Here is a 25747-nt window from a genome sequence, read left to right as displayed (position 1 = left end):
ATTTCCATAAAAACTTATTATTTCCGTTTTATCCTCATTTAACTTTAATTTATTTAAAACGCGGACGCGTCGGTTTGACTAAATTTGAGGTGCTGAGTTCGATTCTGATATTATGTTTTTTAATTGAGCACAAAAAATATTTTCTACTATAAACTTGAAACGAAGGAACTGGCTGATGAATCATCAAATGTTCGGACCGAAATACTGCATGAACTATTCTCAGGGTCTTGTCGGAAATGGGCTAAAGACGTATCGTTCCGGATCGGTGCCTGTTGACACTTGTCGCTTCGTATTTATTAGTCAGGTACAGGATAATAATGGTGTGCTATTTTTTCCGAAAGACTGACGACTTTTTGTTGGTTCGATTCTGTTTCGGTGCAAACGGGGCCTAAGGCTTATTTAAGTAAGATGTCACTGTCTTTTGAATTAATCACTTGCTTCGCAAACCATCATTCTGATAACTCCTTCAGATCAAAGATTCTGAACACTAAAGCCACGCAGGCCGTCAAAGAAACTTCATAATAAGATGGCATTCGTAGGGCTTCTTACAATTTTACAAATGAAATATTTACCCCCCCCCCCCCCCCACACACACACACACACCGCACGCACGAAAGCTTACACTCAATACATAAATACACATATAATTCGGTTAATGAATTGCGATCCGCTGGTTTCCACACGTTATTGGGTTGACATAATCACAAACGACTGTATGTTAAAGATTCGGTGGAACAGATGACCTCGGGGTCAAATTTCCGAAGTATTTGATTCAGAAAACTACCGCTTGGTTTATGTTGGATATGATAGGAAATATATCGAAGTTTATAAGGGAAAATAAATCAGATCAATGTTTTCGAAAGCGTTCTGGGCATTTCATACTCTCTTTCTCTGCCTTTATCCCTCTCTCCCTACCTCTCTGTCTCTCTGACTGTTAGTCTCTCTCTCTCTCTCTCTGACTCAAGGGAGAGAGAAAGGAAGAAAGAAAGAGAGAGGGAGAGAGAGAGAGAGAGAGAGAGAGAGAGAGAGAGAGAGAGAGAGAGAGAGAGAGAGAGAGAGAGATTGCCCTAACATTAAATGTATTTTAAAAAACTTACATTGTCTCTGTAGGAAAGACCGATATCAAAGGTGTATGGCAGGACGTTGATGATGATAAGAACGAATCTCATAATGAAGGAAACGACAAGATGTTTGTGGATCGAGATACGGCTGCACTGTAGAGACCTGAAATTAAGCACATTAAAAACATCTAAATAAACACATAGAGCGTTACGGGGGTGGGAGTGGGCTTTAAAGAAATACTTTCCATTTATATTACCACCTTATTAATACATTGTACCGAATTACGAGGACCCTTTAATCACACAGATCAGAACGAACGTCCAGTGCGCTTTGAGTGCCTTCAATTCTACAAGTCGAATGTGAGTAGATATGCCAGGTCTGTATTGTAGTGATTGCAGCCAAAATGTTCGATAAGATATCAGGTCCCCATTTTAGACATTGTCTTCGGATTGGTTTGATAAAAGAAGAGCATTAGTAGCTCGCCACCTTGATCTCCTCGTCGCACATCACAAACGACGTCAACGATCTCTCCAGTCGAGGGATACAATGACGAAGCTAATGCCAGTTATTTTCTGTCAAATCTAGCCAAAGTATAATTAAAGTATTTTCTTATAGATAGAAAGAACCCCATTTAGTAGTTATATTTTGTCTTCAATAACATGACATATTATTCTTTTAGAAACCATTCAGTAGTTCATCCAGTGCTTCGTCTACACTATAATAATACTAAAAAAGATGACATGAGATACAAATTGTAATCTTATATTTATCGTAAATCTGTATAGTTAGCGAGTGTCTCATTCTAACAGCTAGTTTTGAATATATTAATAATAAGGCTTGCGAGATATATGATTTTATCACGAAGCACATGTTATTATTGTGCCAACACACACTCTTGATTTCAAAATACCTTCTTTGCACTGAGTAATTGAGGGTGATCACAGAAATCTCATTGCGATCTCCCGCATTGGAATGGGGGGGGGGGGGGGGTGATCATGGACATCTCTAACAGCAAGCACGTACATTCCTGGATTTAGCACTATGGCATGGTCAATGGGTATGTGATTGATCTCACTAATGAAGTGCCCTTGCTCATCTCCTTTTGCTTCATCATCTCTGCCCATGCTTTTCCACTTCATTTACATCTTTATTTTTCATTTCTCTTCTCCTCATCACACTATTTCACTCTCTCTGTCATCCAAGTCCTCCCATTTTCCTTTGATTCTTCTTCATTTTTCCACTTTAAAAACATTGTCTCCCTCCTTCTCTTAGTCCACCCCATTCATTATCTCCTCCTATTCCGAATCTTCCTACTGATCCTCCTCCATCTCTTTTTTTTATTCTTCCCCTCCACCTCCTCCTCCTCTTTCTTCTTCTGCGTCAACTACTTTTCTTTCTCTTCTTCTTATTCATCATCATCATCATCATCATCATCATCATCATCATCATCATCATCATCATCATCATCATCATCATCATCATCGTCATCATCATCATCATCATCATCATCATCATCATCATGATTTGATGGAGTGAGAGTAAATTATTTCGATTTTTAAAAAACAAAATAACTGTTTTAGAGAAGATAAGACACTCATGGGTCATTTAAAATGAACACATTATGCTTAAATAGCAGAATGAAGAAACAACAAATATACGAAACTAAAATCTGTACCTCAATTGTGACAAAAAATCAAAGCCTTACCTAGATCTTCGCCGAAAATGAAAGGAAACGTATAATTATCAAATAATATCTACAAGTTGAATAACAATGCGTTAAGTTGTTTGATAAGCAGTAAGAGAGCAGAATAACCTACCTGAAGTAACAGAAAATAAAAAGGGTGATGATGAGAAATGTCAAGGAGATGATGCTGGTAACAAAGTAGATGTCTTTGAGGACTATGGCTAGCCTGACCTGAAATAAAATATTAATAGTATACTGCATCATTGCATGCCCAACAGTCCTGGCTGGAAGAATGATTGCACGTAATAGGGTTCAACAGTCGTGACGTAACTTCCCTTGTAATGACGTATTGTAACTTAGTAACTGGTTTTAAACTATCGGAACAATGTAGACGCTCTTATGAAATACTTCTCCAACGATCCTAAAAGTATATCCAGAGGAGAAAAACATTATAAATCTGATCATGTTTTGATTAATGAAAAAGTTCTAGCCAGCATGAAGAATAAAAAAGTACAGATTCTCTTAGTTTAGAACCAAGCTGCTCGTTTCTGGGTGGACGTGACAGACTATTGAATCTTATTGTATCAACTAAGCCTCTGGTAAATATTTCTCTGCAGTCTCTCTGGATTAATTTAAAGTGATGTATTAATGGTTTTATTGTTTTAGTTTTTGGCTAAAGAGAGGTTTTGAACCCGAAATTGTCCGTTTTTGATACATTGTTCTTTTTAAAAGTTGTTATATTTTTATTCATTACATTCTAATTAATCTGTGTTTATGATATAATGTTTTTTTATCAAAGATATCATTATAACCGATTAATGCAACATGCTCTTGCAAGGCAAGACAAATCTAATACGCATTTGACTGATCCGCAAACTAACCACGATCTTTTTGATCCATGTGCCGCTATGTGGTCTAGAGGTAAAACACTCGCCTTCGGATCGGAAGGTCCAGGGTTCGAGTCCCGCTCTGAGCAGCGGATAGTTGAGTCCTTGGAGAAGGCTCTTTACTCACATTCTGTCACCTTACTCAGGTGTAAAATGAGTTCCTGGCCGTCACTGTCGATGCTATTGCTGTTGCTGCTGCTGCTCCTGCTGCTGATGCTGCTGGTGATGATGATGAGGATGATGATGATGATGATGATGATGATGATGATGATGATGATGACGATGATGATAGTGAGGATAAAGATGAAATATTATGTCTTTAAGTAATAAGTGATAAAAAGTAATGAAAAGAACTCACAAAGTCATCGTTTTTAGTCATCGAACATGCGCTGTAATCAGTCCAATTCTTATACCATGTTCCATCTGGCAAACATGTTCTGTGTGCTCGATGTTCTAGAAATAAAAAAGAAACCGATACAAAGCGTATTTTCGTTGCAACCCATAATTGATAGTTTTGAAAAAAATATTTTTTTATAAACGTTTCACTGACAAATAAAAATAAATTTAAAAAACAAAATAAAACAAAAGATATGTTTGAGGTGAATAAAAAATCCTGTTTGAATGGGAGCGGACTATATTCATGTTTTCGTCCAACCAGGTCATCAATCACATGATTTGTTGCTCTCCAACGATTGGATATTTCTTAACAAATGTTATAAACATACCCATGTGTCAAGCTGAATCAAATGACCAATCGTGATGTCAGATATTTAAAAAGCTGTGAACACTTTTCACGAAGTGGGTCACTTTGAGCACATTTTGCAATGTGAACAATGACCTCGAGCACATGTAAAGTTAATATAGATAGTATGCGCTTGGCAAAGAAGCTCATAACATTGCCATCCGGAAGTATAACGGACCAACACACAAAACGGTGTGTATCCATGGACGTTAATAGTCAGGTTAATACAGTTCAGTGAGCATTATTCATAAACGCGGATGGCAAAAAACAATAAATAAGACTTGAGTGCCGTCATCTTCGAACTATCAAAAGATAGTATGCGCTTGGCTAAGAAGCTCATAACATTGCCATCCGGAAGTATAACGGACCAACACACAAAACTGTGTGTATCCATGAACATTTATAGTCGGGTTAATACAGTTCAGTGAGCATTACTCATAAACGCGGATGGCAAAAAACAATAACAAAGACCTGAGTGACATCATCTTCGAACTATCTATAGATCATACCAATTTCAGACGTTTATCTGCTCACATAAATAATAGAAGGAACGAAATTGGCGTCACTCAGCTCATGTTATTGTTTTTAGACAGCCGGTTGGTGAATAGATCTCACAAAATTTTATCAATCACATTATAGATAGTTCTAAGATGACGTCACTCGGGTCTTTGTTATTGTTTTTTGCCATCCGCGTTTATGAGTAATGCTCACTGAACTGTATTAACCCGACTATAAACGTTCATGGATACTCACAGTTTTGTGTGTTGGTCCGTTATACTTCCGGATGGCAATGTTATGAGCTTCTTAACCAAACGCATACTATCTATAAACGTTCAATGTTACATACTATAGATAGAACGAAGTTGACGTCACTCTGGTCTTTGTTATTGTTTTCTGCCATCCGCGTATATGAGTAATTCTCACTAAACTGCATTAACCAGGCTATAAAAGATCATGGTTACACATATTTTTGTGTATTGTTCCGTTATACTTCCGGATGGCAATGTTGTCAGTCTTAGCCAAGTGCATACTATCTATAGTTTTGTGAGTTAGTATGTTATATCCGGTTGGTGGATCTTTTGAGAATTTTACCTAAGCGCATAGCATCAAAATTTTGTTTTATAAATTACGTTTCTGTATGTAATGTTTCATTGTAATCTAAAAATTTGAATAAGATGCTATGGAGCTTTCGTCGGATATGTCTACGTTTAAAAATAGACATGAAAGTAACTAAACATAATATCTTGGAGTGCTTTGCAGGAAAGCTCGGCCAATTTATTTATCATCAAACCATTTACTTATTTTTTAAATTATATATATATATATATATATATATATATATATATATATATATATATATATATATATATATATAGTATGCACTTGGCTAAGAAGCTCATAACATTGCCATCTGGAAGTATAACGGACCAACACACAAAACTGTGTGTATCCATGAACGTCGGATTAAAACAGTTCAGTGAGCATTACTCATAAACGCGGATGGCAAAAAGCAATAACAAAGACCTGAGTGACGTCATCTTCGAACTATCTATCTAACTATCTATCTTTTTATCTATCTATCTATATATATATATATATATATATATATATATATATATATATATATATATATATATATATATAATTATTATTATTATTATCATTGTCATTACCGTTATTATTATTATCATTATTTTTATAATAATAATAATAATAATAATAATAATAATAATAATAATAATAGTTAATAATAATAATAATAATAGTAATAATAATTATAATAATATAATAATAATAATAATAATAATAATAATAATAATAATAATAATAATAATAATAATAATAATAATAATAATAATAATAATAATGATAATAATAATAATAATAATAATAATAATAATAACAACAACAACAACAATAACAGCAACAAAAGTAACAACAAACCGTATTACTCTTCGATAATGGCAACGTTTTACTTTGTATTTGGATCCCTCTTAGCAAAAATATAACGTAAACAAATTTCGTTTTCAAATAAAAACAGACGTTCACATCCCCACCTACACGCAAAGAAAAAGGATAAGGTGTTTTGTTTTGTTTTTTTGAATATGAAAGCAGTTCTACAAGAAACGCATAGAATAATCAGGAAACGTCCATTTAACGTCCATTACGAATTTTTTTATCATGTCAAAAAAATGTCCTTTTCTTTGTCATTGTGACATAGGAGGTTTGATCATTTGGACGTGTTGCTTTGAAATAATTGCTAAAATCACATGAATTCTTTCACTTGAATAATCTTGGTGGGATGTCCAATAACTGCCTTACTCTGAAAAGACACGTATTTAAATATTTGGCCAGAAAACTAGTTCTTCAAAAATCTATTGATTTTAATGACCCATATCTTGGCAAAAACACTCATACCTGGGACTTAAGGAAGACCTCTCGAGGTCCCAGATTTGAGAATTTTTCCAAGACGAGGGTCATTTAAATTGATTGATTTTTGAAGAACGAGTTTTTGGCTCACATTTTAAATACGTGTCTTTCCAGAGTATTGCAGTTCGCTGGTTAAGAGGGAAAAACCAGAGGGGGATGTATCGCGTCATTGAAAATTGAGATTATTCTTCGTTTCTTGTTATATTGATTCTAGTTCTCTTGCTATAATATCATTCTTGTCTGAATTAAATTAAAACCAACGTCTGTCCTGACATAAAACATAAGGGCTATTAATAAAGGTATTTTTATCATCAAGCTATGCATAATTCTCATTGTATGAAGGCTCAACAATTTGGTAAATGGAAACATCTTAGACTTCAGTTGGATAATGCTCATTGGATAAAGATATTTAATCTACATTATTCTGATTATATTCCTTCAATAGACAACCTACAATTAATAAATCAATCATTAAATTTGTGATCGAAGTAATCAAAATATGAAGATTATATCTGGCACACGTATATTGAAACAACACAAAAAAGACCATTGGAATTCTTCCGAAGACATATGATTATTCAGTGATTTTGGTTTTGAACCTCGACCAAAATCATTTTTTCCTCTATCTTTTGATTACTAATTAAAGTAATTTAAAATTAGAATTGAAGCTAGTGGGTTATTGCTCTTCTATCTCTTCTATTCGAAGACAGTAGGTTTTTTGGTGTTAAATATTAACACATTACATACCTGGCCCATCCAACCCTAAGAAATGAGGGCATGGTAAATAGATAGTCCTTTTGACGTGGGTTGGTGGCCAACAGAGCAGGCTGTCGTTGAAGGGTGGACAATGAATCCCTGTAGAGAGAAGAGATTGCTGTTGATAGATTCTTTAACATGAAATAAATCACGCGCGAGGAAAGAAATGCAGGCTTGCACCGAACTTTTGATTGAAAATGTTTTCTTATTTTCGATTCTTCCACATTGTGTCATCGATAAATGGTTCTTTGAAATTAAAATGTTGATATTATATTTGCCTTTTAAATATTAAATGACTGCGTAAAACCACAAATAAGAATGCAGAGCAATTAAATTATTCTGTGAATGTATTTGTCAATTGGCGGAATAAGTGAATTGCTCTGATTTATTATTTTTACATTGAAAAATTCAGTTTGCCTTTTTAGATATCAATTAAGAAATTCAACTCAGATATCACATTGATCTTAGCGCATTAGGAAGAGTATCATTCTCTTTCATTTAAAGAGAGTACTATACGCATTGGCTTTATATCACACCAAGCTGTAATTGCGAAGAATGTTCTAGTCTATATCTGTCAAGATTTATTTTGCAATCGACTGAAGTCCTATATCAGAAGTGATGATCGACTGTTGCTGGAGAAAATGGGATTATCTAATAATATTTAACTATTGTAATTTTTCTGTACTTCGTACCCGAAAGTTACAGACTGCCCGCCTCGTTGTGTGGCCTTGAGCATTTGCTCACTTTTCGGCTCCACCGCGTCTTTTTTGGAATAAACCCTTTAGACAAATTTCTCCTTTGGGAATAGATAAAGGAATTATTATTTTATTTATTTATTTATTTAGAATGTTGTAACATTCTTTAAGAGAAATGAAATGAGATCATGGACGTGTGCTATTTTAATGTAAACATGTGTCAAACCAACAATCACCTTTATGGGCTTCATGACAAGCTATCATGAAAATGATTGTTAATAATTGATATTTTTGTAACAGTCACGTCTTGTGAGGGTGAGTTCTCTGTATCAAGTTTGTCTAAAATTTCGTATGAAAAAAAAAATGAAATCAATAAGCTTTTTTAAAAGAAATGTCTAAATGGGATTGTTTATATATTCTTGATTGTTTTGAAATACTACAATGAAAATAACCTGGCCCACACTTTACGTGTGAAAAACATGTTTTTCTATTTTATCTGTCACAAATATACCAACGGATCGCTGTGTCATGTTATATTATGTTATTGAAATGATATAATTACTCTATAACCACACAGAAAGTTGTCGGCTCAGTATTGATATCACAATTTATCACAACCATTTAATTAAGACATCCAGCAAATAATTGACCGCTCTAGAGTTGACCCGATGGCCATGGACGAAGACAGTCAGGCGTTTTACAAATTGAATTATCTCCCCTCCACTCTGCCCAAACCCCAAACTTCCGTGCGATGGCTGTGGGTAATTGGATAGATGCAATTGTGTTGATGCCAATGACTCTCTCATAAAGATCTAAAAACGTATGTATGAAAGAGTGTGAGGCAAAGCTAGAAAGAAAGATATAAGATTTTTTAAAAACCCGTTGTCTGTGACTAGGGATGGAACACTAGAACGCCCGATTTCGTGCTATCATACGCAGCACAGAGGGCCGTACTGGTAGCATTTCTGACTGGTAATTTGGAGGTCTGATATTTGATTGGCAGTCGAGAAAGACTAATGTTTTGGGGATCCTTTTTTTCCTTGTATTTTTCAATCATACTTTGGCACTGATTCATCCACACTTTTTAGATATTTATCGTACATCAGTGCTTGCTCTCTAATGGGTCACTGTGATAAGGGCTTTTCTCATCGCTGCGGTGCTAAGGAATGCCAAAAAGATAATAATTATTTTTTAAACCAGAGTTCTAGCTGTATTTAAGGACACGTTCGTTATCCTGTACCAAAATATGTCGTCGATCTGGTTTTTTACATAATGTTTTTAAGGCTTCCATTCTTTTTTGTTTGTTTGATTTTGTTTATTTTGCTTGTTTTTAGCTGAAAAATGGTTTTGAGAATGAAGCCTTTCACGTTTGTTATTTTGTTCTTTTTTGAAGTTTTAATATTATTTTTTTGTTTATTACTTTTTAACAAAACATTTATATACCTTTTTTCTGTGTGCTGATAAGGATAAGGACATTAAAGCAAACCCTATCTACATTGAGGGGCATATCATATAGATTATTCTCTGTATCTATTCCTATCTAAATTTTTTCGAACATTCTTTATTTAGTTACACCAGGTGGGCTGACTCAGTGTCCGCCACATTATGTAAACAGAGAGCGATCGGAACTCTATCTGAAGTATATCGGGTTTGCCATGCACTTAACGTTTAAGTGTACGAAACATTATTGGCTTTGTGAAAAATATCATGCCAAGTAATTCTTCCATCTGGTAAACAGAAGACATTCAAATGTACCTGTCGTGTAAACCAACGAACAAGAACTTTTGATAGGCAGCTAGTCTATCGCAAAGTGCTATCCGCCATATCTATCTCACCTAGCTACCAGATGTACAGAGTGGGCAGGGGGAGTGAGGAAAAAATCTCGACTTCACCTGGGATCGAACTTGTTCGTTTGAAACGAGTGTTCAACCCACTGAGCAATCACCATCATCATCATCATCATCATCATCATCATCATCATCATCATCATCATCATTTTCATCATCATCATCATCATCATCATCATTATCATCATCATCATCATCAACTTCATCATCATCATGATGGCTACTACTACTACTACTACTACTACTACTACTACTACTACTACTACTACTACTACTACTACTACTACTATCTACTACTACTACTACTACTACTACTACTACTACTACTACTACTACTACTACTAACTACTACTACTACTACTACTACTACTACTACTACTACTACTACTACTATACTACTTAACTACTACTACTACTACTACTACTACTACTACTACTACTACTACTACTACTTCTACTACTACTTACTACTACTACTACTACTACTACTACTACTACTACTACTACTACTACTATACTACTACTACTACTATATACTACTACTACTACTACTACTACTACTTACTACTACTATACTACTACTACTACTACTACTACTACTACTACTACTACTACTACTACTACTACTACTACTACTACTACTACTACTACTACTACTACTACTACTACTGCTACCACTACTACTACCATTACTACTATTTTCATTATTGTTTTCTTCAGGATTCTTGTCGCTGTTGTCAGACAGGAATCAAAGAAATTAAGAATACACAACAATAGTTGGTGCAAGACACAATGGGATATTTCAGAATGCATCCACCCCCCCCCCCCTTTCCCTTTAACCAAACAGTAATGAGCATAGACAACAACGACTGAGTTCATTGCGATATACGAGCATTTGTTGCTATTTAATTAAGTTGTACGGCTATGTGGTCTTGTGGTAAGACAGTTACTTTTGGATCGGAAGGTCCTGGGTTCGAGCCTCGCTCGCCGCATAGGCGTGTCCTTGGAAAAGCCTCTTTACTCACATTCTCTCACCGTTCTCAGGTGTAAAATGAGTATCTGGCCTTTAACAGCCTTGCCTATGTCAGAAAAGAATTGTAATATCGCCTTACAGACGCCATGTCTTGTTCTACGTGTTACGTGGCTATTAGTCAGGGACACTTTATAAAGCGCTTTGATCACATTTAGTGGCCAAAAGCTCAAGTTGAAGATAAACAACATAATGAGAGACACAAAAAGAAATGTACTTGCTATAACCAGATTATGATTATCTTTTTTTGTCCTTTTTTTCTGATGCTAATCTGGTTTCGTCATTGAGGTGTTTCAAATCGTTATCAAGAGTTAGTCTAGAGGTAATGTTGTTGTTGTCCATCCCCTCGCTCATTTGTTCTGGTCAGAGAAATGGCGGTTCATTGCGTTATTGACAAATGAGGTGAAGAAAAAGACGAAGATAAAGAAAGAGAACGAGGAAGTAGTGGTGGAGGAGGTGAGGAGGAGGAGCAGGAGGAGGAGGAGGAGGAGATGAGAAGAAGTGGAGGAGGATAGTGACGAGGAACAGAGTAAATAATTTTTTTCTTTTTTAAGAGTAACAAAAATATGAAAACGGATTTAAACCTATTGTCTGGGTTCGCCATGTTGAATTCGTTTCACGATGTTTCGTTTTTCACGCTTGCCAATACGAAGTAATTTTATATAAGATGGGAGAGCAGAGGCAACAGCTGAATTATTCATTTCTGTTTCCAACACACGTGTCAATCTGAAACAATGGTTATTCTGTATTTTTTAATCAATCAAAAGTTGATAATTTTAGTTTAGAAGGGATGTAAGCATAGCATTCCTTCACGGGATGTTTTAAATGATTATCAATATAACATAACTTGTCTAGAGGAAAGTAATATGAGGAAGGAATTAAAGAATAATATTTATAAGAATATGTATTTTGGAAGAGGAATAACGAAAAGAAAGATGAAAAAAAGAAAGAATGAGATAGAGGAGAGGAAGGAGAAGAAGGAATAGAGAAGAAGGTGGTTTAAAAGGAGAAAGAAATAAAAGAATATGAGAAAGAGGAGGCAAAGTGCAGAATGAAAATTACGAGGAGAACGAAGAAGTTGAAGAGGAGGAAGACAGAAGGACGAGCAGGACAAGGACGGGGGGGGGGGGGGGGGGGGGGAGATGAGAAGGATGAAGAGGAAGAAGAGGAGGACCAAGAGGAGGAAGCGGAATAGGAGGAGGAGATGGAGGAGGAGGAGGAAGAGGAGGAGGAGGAGGAGGAGGAGGGAGAGGAGGAGGAGGAGGAGGAGGAGGAGGAAAGAGAGAGATAGAGATAGAGAGAGAGAGAGACAGAGAGAGAGAGAGAGAGAGAGTAAGGGTGATCCTGGGGAGGATTATGTTCAGATTGGAATAATAAGAAAAAGAATAGGAGGAGCAGAAAGAAGCTCAGGCAATCTCCGACACATAGACTTTCTACTCTCGTGGTATTCTAGGCCGATTATTTGACAAATAAAAAAATGGAAAGAAGGATGAAGAGGAAGAAGAGGAGGACCAAGAGGAGGAAGCGGAATAGGAGGAGGAGATGGAGGAGGAGGAGGAGGAGGAGGAGGAGGAGGAGGAGGAGGAGGAGGAGGAGGAAAGAGAGAGAGATAGAGAGAGAGAGACAGAGAGAGAGAGAGAGAGAGAGAGAGAGAGTAAGGGTGATCCTGGGGAGGATTATGTTCAGATTGGAATAATAAGAAAAAGAATAGGAGGAGCAGAAAGAAGCTCAGGCAATCTCCGACACATAGACTTTCTACTCTCATGGTATTCTAGGCCGATTATTTGACAAATAAAAAATCCTCTCGACATTATCCCTTAAATGGATAACCAATGATAATTTACAGTTCTAGCTCTCTTAGAAGTTGTTGACATCTAACTAGGATTAGAAGAAAAAAAAACTTCATTTGGCGTGTTTAGTCCCAACAAAATTACATTGTACACAAACATAAATACAATTAACAATCTTATGAGTGCTTTGTTCAATTAGCTTTCCTATATTTTTCCGCTGAATCGAACTGGTACCATCAGATGTTCTCCTATTCGAGTCGTTATTAAAAATAAAAATCAAAATGAAGAAAATCCACGTTATAACACCGTGGCAATTTGATTCATCAATGGCTGGTATTGGCCTATAGAGAAGATCATGCTTAAATGGTTGGGTTTTTTTTTTACAAATATGGGGTTGACTAACTTTTAAGGGCGATTCAGCGATGAAGAATATTTTTATTTAACTGGAAACATGGATTATTGTAATGTTATCCATTGGTCATTAGAACAGCTATAGGAAATCATCGAGCGGGATCGACATGTGTTGGGTGATCAGGGTAACCTCCGGCGTTTTTAATTTTTTCTTGGAAATAGGGGATACAAAAAGGTACACAGATCGGTATGTTAAAAAGTTGAGTCAGTTTTGGGGGTCTATGGAGCGATCGTGTGGAAAAGAAGCCAATGGTTTAAACAGAATTGCAAAGCCTCAGTGACATGGATCCAAGCTCATTTCGGCAATCGTCATTTTTTTTCATTTTACTTAGCATCCTTGGGCCTCTTTAAATTTAACCCTCTAGATTCTTTTCATTTGCGTTATTTAACATACTAAACGGCAGGTTTAATAAACCAGGATCTTTAAGAACATAAAAATCGAGTGGAACACAACCAATAAAGGTTATTGTGAGAGATCATCTTCTTTATGTTCACTACTAGTAATCGGATATGCTTTTTCTGCTAAAACCTATTGAAATGTTGCTTTTTTCGAATCGTTTCTGTACGTCATTTGCTAAATAAAATTATTGTATTTTTAATTAATTGTATGATATATTCAGTATCCCATAAGGACATTGAGTTTGAAAAAACCCAATATGTGTTTATTCTACGATCATTAGATTTTTACCATTTTAGAAGTCAGTCAAAGTTATTAAAACTTTATGCAAAGGCCAATTACAGACCAAGCTAATTACAAATTATATCAATCTTCATGAGACACGGGGTAATTTAAGGCCGCCTAATTATAGACTTTTTAGCTAGTTAATTAAAGAAGGTCAAAAGAGAGCCTGATATGTATTTGAAAAGGTTAAATTGCGGATGATCATTATTGAAGTCGATGACATGTATGAGAAAGTGTGGCTCATTAAAATCATGGATGCCTTCCGGTACCATAGTAACATTTTTTCCTATTGTGTTTCAATCACAATATACGAACTTTCACCCAGAAACAGCCTTTTGTTTAGGTGCTTAGAACTGGAAATTGAATTTGTAGGGGAAAATACAGAATTAGGATAACGTTTTAAAAGAAAATTTAACAGTTTCGCAAATTGCAGTCATCGTAAAATTTATAATTCTGATCTTTTTTGGTTAACATTCATTTTTCACCACCTAACGGTATTATGTGAGATTAGTTCAGATGCCAAAAGTTGAATTCAGAGACATAAATTTGAGACTTGGGTTAAGCTAATATCTGTATTTTGATTAGGACAATAGATGAATAAAATGGACAGCCTAGCTCAGCTATATCGGCTTTATCCCGTATTCAAAAGGCACTGAGTTCAAATATTCGACGCGCTATGTTGCCTTTAGCAATTCATCTCGGCCTAGCGCAATTTATGATGTTGCACTGCGGCTGACGTCTAGGTTATTCCAGTCCTGGTGTAGAATAAAGCCCACATAAAGATTTCCCCATGAGGATGAAAAAATATATTTTATTTATTGTTTTAAAACCATATAATTCTTGATCTTATATCTAAATCATTTTCGACATCTTGTTCACAGTCATAATACCGTTTTGAGAGATAGTGAATTTTGTCAAATAAAAATTCATTGCACTAATTTGGGTGTGATTTAGATAATCACACATAGAGGCACAGATTATAGATATCCTACACTGTAGTTTGATAAAATTTTGACCAAAAAAACAAACAAAATAAACAACAACAAAAATTAGATAAAATATACACAATAAAAATGATTGAAGTTGGTATTCAATCCAAATATAAAGGCCTGGCGATAAACCCTTGAATGAACAAATCATTCGGTTTGGAGGTTATAAATTGTATATCAATTTTGGACTTTATGTACAAAATTAGATCGGGAGCTTCAAGTAAAATGCCAAATGAATGCCATATAAATATATTCAAAAAGAGTTAGATGAACCGTTTTAGTTTATATATAAATTCGCCATTAACTATAGAAAACAGAATGATCTGCCAAGTAAGAAACCAATATTAAGATGGACTCTTAAATTTAAATCCTTCGAAAATCAAAATTCTCTGAAGTCAAAGTTTAGGATATCTCAAACCGGACTACTCAGACAACGCACACACGAAAAGATTAGCGTTGTTCCTGAGACACCCAAAAATCAATACGTCGCTGTTGTCTTGAGCTTGATATTTTGAGAGAATCACTAGTTCGAATTCTAAAGCAAGTGTTTGAGCTAAAACATATACGATTCAAATTCACCAGACACTGACTGCCCTTAACGCTAAAAAGTCGATATGTATTATTGCTTTGGTTGGGCAAATCAATTAAGATGAAAGGTTTCTCCAAAGAGGCTGGTTCTCAGATGAGAACCATTTTTACATAAACGGACATGTTAACTACAGGTAATACATTTAATGGGGTTCAGCAAAACCAGATGAAATTTACCAGAAAGACCGCCATGATCAAAATGCTACTGTATCAGCTACAATGTCATCTGCGCATCTTTAAACCTTTTGTCTTCTTCGATCGACCAAAATAAGTAAACAGTGTTCGTTAATTCTTACCAGTTTCGTGTTATATTATTAGTCAAAGTTTTGAAAAAAAATATTAAGACAATCCGTAATAGATCAATGCAAAAGAACCCCAATGGTTTTAATAGGATGGGGCAGCACCCATTTTGTACAAAAATTCATGCGTCAGGTAAACAGTCATTTGACTCACTTGACTTATTGCAGATCGCCCCCTAATCTTCAAACTGGTGCGCTTTGGTAGCTTTTCTGGTTTGTAGAGTGAGTTCTTTCCACTGGTGATGGTCTGGTGCGATGGATCTGAGGTGTTCTAAATCCTTGTCGCATCTCAGTTCGTGTGTGTCATCTAGGTGCTTGAAGTCTTTATTCATCGTAGTGTGTATGCTTGTTGTGCCGTTGTGTTTGTTATGTCCGCTAGGTGTAAAGAATAACGCCATTGCTGGAATATTATTTCTGTATCTCCTTAAGATATGCCAAAAAGTCTCTATCTTGTTTCTAACATATGAATCGAGAGCTGTGTTTCTTCGCAATTTATGTACTGCGATTTGTTACTTATTTTGGTTCGGAAGTGGATATTTTTTTATTCTCCTGAGCTGTTTTCGATGGAAGGCATCTGATTTTCTCCTTCGCTTTTTTGTTTGTGCCCATGTTCCACAGTTGTAAACAAATGAGTATTGATTTAACAATGGTCTTGTATAGCTTTAGTTTTGCTTTTCTTTTCAGTTTGTTATTTCTCAGCTATACGTGTGTCACCTTATTAAGAGCGGCTGTCGACAGATGTTTTCGTCTTTCTACGTCTTCTTTGTCTTCGAGTAACGATCCCAATTTTTTTGTCTTTTTCCACTTTTGGTCGTCTTTGTCAAGTTTTGTAATGTCAGTTTTATCGGCGTTTACGAAAAGATTGTGTTTCTCTAATGCTTCGTGTACGGTTTTACGTTGAGATATTTTTTAGTAAAGAAATCAATATCGTCTGTGATGCTATTTCTGATACAGTTTTAGGGGCAGGTAAAACGGTGCGCACTTCCTTTAGAGCATGCTCCAGATATACAAGGAACAATACCGGACTGAGACTCATTGGGGTGTTCCAATATTACTTAAGAAGGGTACTTGGGTTTTTGCTCCGTTCACTGAGCAGGAAACGCACTAGTCTAATTTAATCGTCAATTATTATAGTTTTCATATTATTTAGCAGGGCATGGCGATCTATCGTGTCAAAAGCAGCTGACATGTCTATCTCGGTGATAGTGATATTAATTTTCTGGGATAGAATTTTCGCGGCCAGCCATTTATGCGTCCACACATCTGCGGTGCTTCTTTCTTGACGAAATCAACTTTGACTCTGTGATTTATACCTTTCTATGTGTGGTCGTAAACAGACATTTTAGTGACAAAAAAAATCAGTCCACGTTACACATCACCCTTGGATTCACCTTAGTCAAGATTCGAGCCTACTCAAGTCCTATTTATGGGGATATCTAAAGGGCAGACCGTTCGGTAGAACTTTCAAAGACACTCATGATCAAGACTTTAAAAAAGCTATTGTTGAGATTGATTCTGTCCATCTTCTTTCTTAGCAATTAGTAAACCATTACTGTCTTCAAGTATTGTTGATTTTGATGTATTGGTACTTGTTAGCCTATTTTGGGTGCCATAATACAGCTGTCATGTTCCCATGTTTTATTTCGTGATCAATATTTAGGCATAAGTCATACACCCAATTTTAACTTGCTCTCCATGTGCCTTCTCTGACTTCAGAATTAGCCTTCAGGTAGAATTTTAAAGTTCTCTTCTTTTGTCGTGTATAAATCCTTTTTCAGATATTACATACAAAATATAGGATAACCAAATATAACACAAAACAACATAAAATCAATTGACGCGATGACGTAGGATGTTTACCAAATCACTAATAAGGTAAACTAAAAAGTATATTTTATTGAGGGATAAACGAGAAAGAATAAATCCCCTTTTAGAATAGGATAATGTAATTTTTGTTTATAGATATTATAAATATGTCTTTAAAGGGATCGATATCCTTTCCAACCCCCCCCCCCCCCACCCAACATAGTGTACAAAGTCTAGATCCACGACAACCACCATATATACCCCATTAACCTTCTTTCCTTTCCATGAGGAAATAAAAGCCTTATTTCCTTTCGACGTATAATTATTGGTCTATTGGCTGATTACTCTAAATCTTTGATACGGGATAAGTATCGTATTGAGACCCAAACGCACCAATTAATATGACGTGACATACGTCATATGACGTGCAAAAGAAGCTGTCCAAAACACAAGCGTTTGTTCCCGTAGATAGTATTTTAGTACAAAGCAAAAAAGAAGATTTTTATTTAAATCGAATCCTAAATATCGGAAAGTTAGACTCCAGAAGGAGTGACGCGCCCTTCAAAAACTACTTTATTTTGGAATTAAATATACATAGATATATAAAATGTCAATTTCTAAAAATAATTATAAGATTTTTCCTCAATTGTGATTGCCTTTAGTTCTGAAAAAATGTGTTTTTAAAAAATATTACATTGGAAATGATCTGACGCGAAAGAAGGAAGAGAAATTAATATAATTGGCTGCTTTTTATAGATAACTTTTTCATGCGCACTTCTTTGTGTGGATTGCATGAAAACGAATTTATTAAAGCCAAAGTAGATTAATCATGTGATAATACGGTCAAATGACGCGGTAAAGGCTTCCCAAACTGCATAGGTTGATACGTAGATACAAACATTTTATTGTAAATACATAATTGAAAAATGTTTTTTTTTATCGGTTTGGATCCTAAAATTGTAAAATTTGTTTCCAGGGATGTGAATTTATATGAGGACGATTATATTAAGGCTAATTTGAAAACGAAAAGATTTGACTCAAAATTCGGAACAAGATAAAATGATCAAGGAAAAATCTCAATATTAAATATGAGAACATGAATTGATTTGTATAAACGTGGGGAAAACTAGTCTAAGTAACATCTTTATTAATCTCTGGTGGCTACAGACGATTGGGCAGATTATTAACTTATGGAATAAGTAAAAAATTGTACATTGTTTTCAGGAAATGAGCCCCACAATCTTATTCACTCACTCGTCTCAAAAAGTCATCGGCCCTCAAAATGCTTATCCCAAAAAGTACACAGTGCTCCGTTCATTCCTTAATGCTGGGCATAATTTGATATTTTTTTTTCAGCAATGCCCTATCTATTCATGAGTACACATACCAGGGGTCTTAATCTCTGCTTGACATTGTATTTGCATTTCGCTTGATTAGATTTTGCAATGGGGCCTGCGGAACGATATCCCATTCCTTAATCAGAAAGAGTATTCTTCTGTCAAACAGCCACATAGGCCCACAAACTTTGTCAGTCTTTAACCATTTCTTTTTATGGATTTATTCTTTACATGAGGCTTGCGCTTCAAAATTTATCCCGTGCAGTTACTAATGATTATTGTCAAATACTAGGAATACCACTTACAGTTTGGTTTATTTACTTTTGAGTTACAAATAATATTGACGTTTATTCACGTGGTCAGTTAATGTTTTAGACTCGTTTCTTTCGATTGAGAGAACCAATATTTGATTTGTCTAGATCATCTGCGTATGACTACACCAAACTAACTAATTTCACGCAAAGCAATAATCGACTTATTTCAAAAGCTTACCAAAACACGTATTAATGATCGCCATAAACGCATAATGAAATGCTTTGGAACCAAAATCTCAATTAGAAAGTAATAAACAACGCAATATCAAAAACGACAAATAACCCAACGTATTCTCTTTCAAAGTAATACATATTCAATGTTTATAAAATCGCTTTAAGTTACTAAATTGAAAGTAAATATATATATATATATATATATATATATATATATATATATAATATATATATATATATATATATATATATATAAAGCAAATAATCGTCAATCTACGAGAATATTAAACCCACACTTATCAGGTGGTAGTTTAAACAGTTGAGTGACCACAATGCAAATAGCATAAAAACAAACGCCACTTATAGGCTGAGATAGAAGAGTTATCTTTACTAGAACGACAGCGTAATCAAGACAAATCAGACCAGGGACAATCACGAGTCAGAGAGACAATCTGGTATCAGATGATTGGATTTGACCCCTTTCGTCTGGCTAGTGATCCCTTTAGGTCAACAAGAGATAATGCCTCCCTGGGGGAACTGTCAGCTTAATAGTTTTGGATAAAAAGAAATCAACACGCTTACAAAAAGATGAGGGTTGATGTAGCAGGTAAAGAGGATATGATGATAATTTACACATTTAGAAGGCGCATTTTTATGAATTTTGAAAGGTTTTGTGCACGTTACGACATTGATTTAGTGTACCAAAAATTCATATACCACCAAGATTAGGACCAATATCTTCAAACAGAACAGCTTGGCAGCGTGGCTCAGCGGTACGGTATTTGCTTATTTTCCGACAGGAACCAAGTTCGACTTCCCGCCGCCCGGTATAGCTCTTTTTGCGGGTGACGCCTTGTTAACATAACATATGGTATAGGGCAAAATAGGATAAAATCCCTTGAATGCCCTTAATATTAATAGTAATGCCATAAACCTATTGATTAAAGATTACAATAATGATACACTGGTAAAGATAGTATTTCAACTTAAATGTACTCATATAAATGTGGTGTACAAACATATATCTTTAACCATGACATGCAAAGCACACAAACACACACATACACACACACACACACACACACACACACACACACGCTTATAGAAGATAACCATGATAATATAACAAAGCATAATATATACACACAAGACTGAAAGCCCTGTCAACAGTAGTGCAAAAAAGTAATATTCGTCATATATAAATCTCCCATCATATAATTTCCTGTCTACTAACACCTTGAAACAATCTATAGATTTTGCATTCTTTGTTTCAAATTTCAAATTGTTCCATTTCTGGACAATACGAATACCGAACCAGTTTTGTCTTATGTTTGTTTTGCATCTAGAGACAAAAATCTTAAACTTGTCCCCTCTAGTAAAAGGAATATTATACACTTTCAATGATTTTTTAACCGGAGGAGAGGAATGTGTGACTTCTCTCTTCTACCTTGGGTATCACATTGCCTTTTAACGCTGCCCGAACGACACTAAATCGCAAATTTAGTATTAGGCTTATAAATTAATCCTACTTTTGAGTCCTCTTTAGTACGGCATTACACTTTTTAAATTTTATAAACCAATGAGTATTTTATATGCTACAGTTTATCATACAATATCACGCTTCTATCGCGAAAATAATAACCGTATTTCATTGAAATTGAACATTATACGGAGCAGTATTCACTAAACTTGGCGAGACTCGACGCCTATAATGCGATATTGCAATTATATTGCAACAGAGACAACACCAAATAATCATTTCACACCTGAGTGCGGTGAAAGAATAATAATGTGAGTAAAGAGCGCGTTCAAAGACAGCTTTGCATCGCTCAGATATGGACTCAAATCTGGGCCTACCGGTCTGAAAGCGAGTGTCGTACTACAAGACCACAAGGCATACATTTCCAACACCAAATTTCCTTTTTCTTATGCATGTATGTAATGCTAGGCGGGTCGGGCCGCTTAGATGTAATGTCAATGTTTCTATTAAAAAAAAAAACACAAATACCAGACAGCAAGATATATGCTTTATAATTTTTATAGCGCCCCATTTCACCAAATGTGCTCGGAAGCGCTTATACAAGGACAAAAATAATCTGCACATGCAATCAAACACATCACTTTCAGAAAAAACTATAAAAAAATACTCTTCATGGCTTGAGTTACTGTGTCTGATGTCTGCTGAAATGGCGTTCCATCCAGAGGGAGCAGATTATGCGAAAGTGTAATAAAAATTAAATATTAAAAACTTAGCAATGCATTATTTGAAAATTATGACTATAATATTTTTTTTTTATAAAGCTCAAATTAAAAACAGGGAAAATATCTCCGCAATTGAAAAAAAAACATAAAAAAGTCTGACATATTCCATAAACTTACTTATAACATTTTTATCAAATACCTGTCGGATTGTAGTAATTTTGTATGACGTCATTCGGGTTACCCGATGAACGGTATTGAAGTCTCACAGCAGAATATCAATTACGCAGAAAAGAAACTACCTTCCGAATCTACGCAGATCATTGTTACGGGCCTCTCGGACATATATAGATGGTAATTGGATTGAAAGATGGCCAAGCTACCAATAGCAATACCGGAATATAATGAGGGGAAAATGTATTGCAAACAAAAGTAAATATTGAGCTGCTAGAAGCAATGGGTAAGTTTTGTACAAAAATAAATATAACACCTTAAAAAAAGAACAATATTTCAAGCACGGCGCCATGGCACTGTCTTATATATCTCCAGTATGTAACAGGAATATCAGATCTTAGCAAAACTCTATTACCACAACAAAATTAATAGACCAACCCTACGCGTGTCGGAGCTTATCAGCTGTTTAAAATGTTTAGGTGGTCGGGAGAGAATTTTTCAATAAAATTAAATGATTTTGCTCGTAACATCTAATTAAAATTGAATTATCTCCCAAAGTGACAACTGCATAAATTTGAATTCTCATCCGGTATATACAATTAATCATAAATCAATTACCTTTCGAGTCTGCGGCTATGGGGTTTAATTCTATGTTATGAAATTCAGCTTCGGACTTAGAGGTCCAGGTTCGAGTCTCAATCTGAGTCCGTGGAAAAGGCTCTTTACTCACAGTCTCCCACAGTACTCAGGTGTAAAATTAATAGCTAGTTGTTAATACCGGAGTCTTTGTCGGAAACAATTGTAATATCGCCTTGCAGGCGTCATGTCTCGTCTGATATGTAAAGTGTTACTGTTCTTGTAAATTGCTTTGAGTACGTTTAGTGGATTTGCACCATCTATATAAATGTATGAAAAAAGTTCCATGAGATTAAACAAGAATATACAGAAAATTAAATTGAAATTTAATTCTTTCTGGAGGGTTATATAAAATATGTTATTACTATACCCATCATTTCAAAGCAATAATTTCATTCCTTCTATTATTGGGAATCATCATCATAAGACTATTTATTTGTTGCATGTTTGTACGCATATTTATGTCATTTATTAACCGAATTGAATTAATAAGGTTTCAAGATTTTAATTCAATTTATCAGCTTTCAACAATTTTGATTGTCATGGCTTACCTCGGATGCCCCTTCCATCCAATCATCATTATATTTTGGAAGGATATTTTTGGGGGAGTGAATTTAGCTATATTTCATTGTTCTCAGGCTCAAATTCTAAAGAATCTACAAAAAAAAAAAAAAATCAAAATTATAAAAAAAGCCTCGTTTAACCCCCCCGTCGGAATTCGTTATCTCTATCCATTCGGTACTGATATGGTGGATGAGTTAGATTTCTGGCTGAAGATATTCTAAAAAAGCGACTAGAATCTTGTTTAGAGGAAAGCAAGACACCCTTGTCCTTTTGTCTACAAAAGCCTGCGACAATATCAACATCTAGGAGCTTTGTCATCTCGGTTTTTACAGTTGACTTTGTGGGAAATATTTAATTTGATTTTCACTGGCGCCAGCTCTATTACAATACAATAAGGGTTCTACTCCCATTTCAGTAAAATTGAATAAAAGAATGTCACGAAAGATCTTGTAACTCCATGTGTACGTGTGTTTGTTTGTTTGTTTGTTTCTGTATATGCGTGTGTGTGTGTATGTGTGAATGTGTGAATGTGTGTGTGTGTGCGTGTTTGTCTTTATGTCCGCGTGTGAGTATTATGTGTGTGGGTGTCTCCATTGGTGTTTGCTGTTGTTCTTTTATGTTTATTATATTAATTGTGGATTATAGACAAGGGAGATTTGGAAGAATAAGAGACACAGTTTTGGTCTACCGGGAAATTTATTTATTTCCCATTTTCCGCACAACGTCTGTGAGAGCAGTCATCCTGTAATAATATGTAACAGAATGAAGCGGTCAAGCAATTCCATTGTGCTCAGAGTCAAAACTTCACGCATATATGTCGCTGATCCTAATCAGTAAAAACCTGATTTTCACAAACAATAGGAGAAAGTACTTTTTGAGTTTTTCTATTGTTAGCGCTTAGATTAGTGCGACTATGTAGTCTAGTGGTATGACACTCGCTTTCGGATCGGAAGGTCCTGGGTTCTAGCATCGCGCTCGGCGCATAGTTGAGTCCTTGGAAAAGGCTCTTTACTCACATTCTCTCACCGTACTCAGGTGTAAAATGAGTTCCTGGTCGTTAACAGCGTTGTCTTTGTCCGGAAAATTGTAATATCGCCTAACAGGCGTCGTGTCCCGTCCTACATGTTAAATATTGCTGTTGACCAGGGACCCCTTGTAAAGCGCTATGAGCACATCTAGTGGATATTGCGCTATATAAAGCTCAATTTTTTTAGCTCTTTAAGCTTCTCTCTCTCTCTCTCTCTCTCTCTCTCTCTCTCCTCTCTCTCTCTCTCTCTCTCTCTCTCTCTCTCTCTCTCTCGCTCACTTATAAACAAACACGCCCACACACACACACACACACACACACACACACACAGACACACACACTCACAAACACAGTATATATATATATATATATATATATATATATTTATATAGTATTACAAGTATAATTATGATCAACTTCTACAATATTGTTTCGAGCGTTCGCTCTCATCTGGAAGTGAAAGTAAAAGTAGATTGTTAAATGTGGATAGATAATTTATTTCTTCTATCTGTTCATCCCTTATATTTTGCTGTTTATAGCTTCGGAGTAAACATTGATAAGAAATAATCAGAACTATAAAAGAAATGCAAATCGATGACACAAGCTTTCTTGCTGAGTCTCAGTTATTTACAGTGTGACAATAACCCGTGAAGATAAGTGCACCGAAGAGTTTAATTTAGAGGTTTACAGGAAAGAATGGTGAAAAACAAAAGCACAGGAAAAGGGCTTTTTAAAATTAAATTGGATTACCTATATTGGGCGGCTTTAATCATTTTGTATCGTTTTTATAGGTTAAAAAAACAACACTTTTTTGGTGAAAAAAAACGTTCTGTGTTGATACCCGTTTTAAGACCAGTTTTGGAGGTCTGGCATAAAAATGTATATAACAATATTGTGGCAAACTTTCCACAAAAACGAATGAAGGAATAACTTCCATATTCTTCCCTCTTATAAATGTTGTAGCATTTTGTGTCACCATTGAGAGAATTTACAGCTTTATCTTTTGGGATTTTCATTAGAACATTACAAAGTTGCGAATCAAAATGTTTTGATAAAATTGATATTAAAAATTTAAATTTGTATTATAATTAAAAATACACATACCTATTAAAATCTCTCAATGGCGACATAATACATTATCTCTGTGATAACTAGAAATTTTCAGACAATTTCGTTGAATAGATTCTGAGAAATATTTGACACAGTATCCCATAACCCTAGAAAAAATGATAAATTGAGAAAATAGCTTTCTGTTTTTCACACTTTTCTTACTACCTATACCCGTTTCTACAGTGTTTTTCGTGTCTTTATAGTCAATTTGGAGAAGTTGAACTTCAATGATATTATTTCCTCCAAAATTACTAAATATTTTTTTGAAGGATTTTCCTAAATGTTAGACCAACACCGTTCAAACAAGTAAATAATATGTTGTCTACCTTGAGTACACAACTACAAAAGCTGTTAAAATATCAATAAATCCAAAGAAGAAACCGACCTGGGTAAGAAAAGTGCATCGTGTTGAAGGGAAGATGAAAAAGAGCAACTTAACAGTGACAATGTGCATTAAAGAGACATATTATGTATTGCATGTCGTACTCTGTGATTGCTGGAAAATCAGTAGAAA

At 35.1% G+C, this 25747-nt stretch overlaps 1 protein-coding gene across 1 annotated transcript in view; it reads right to left on the bottom strand.

Annotated features, from left to right (window-relative positions):
- The window catches only part of LOC144965145 (calcitonin receptor-like), a 109499-nt gene that overhangs the window by 68445 nt on the left and 15307 nt on the right, over positions 1-25747 (bottom strand). The window contains exons 2-5 of the mRNA XM_078900138.1: positions 7553-7660; positions 3992-4086; positions 2880-2977; positions 1098-1224 (exon numbers count right to left, since the gene is read on the bottom strand). Coding sequence (XP_078756264.1) covers positions 1098-1224; positions 2880-2977; positions 3992-4086; positions 7553-7660 — 428 coding nt within the window. The remainder of the gene's footprint in view (positions 1-1097; positions 1225-2879; positions 2978-3991; positions 4087-7552; positions 7661-25747) is intronic.

Source organism: Berghia stephanieae, chromosome 2 (genome assembly GCF_034508935.2).
Source record: "Berghia stephanieae isolate SIO BIC M18660-M18661 chromosome 2, UCSD_Bste_1.3, whole genome shotgun sequence".
In the NCBI taxonomy this organism is placed as follows: domain Eukaryota; kingdom Metazoa; phylum Mollusca; class Gastropoda; order Nudibranchia; family Aeolidiidae; genus Berghia; species Berghia stephanieae.
The sequence above is the reverse complement of the archived record's forward strand: the minus strand, read 5'-3'. Positions and strand labels throughout refer to the sequence as shown.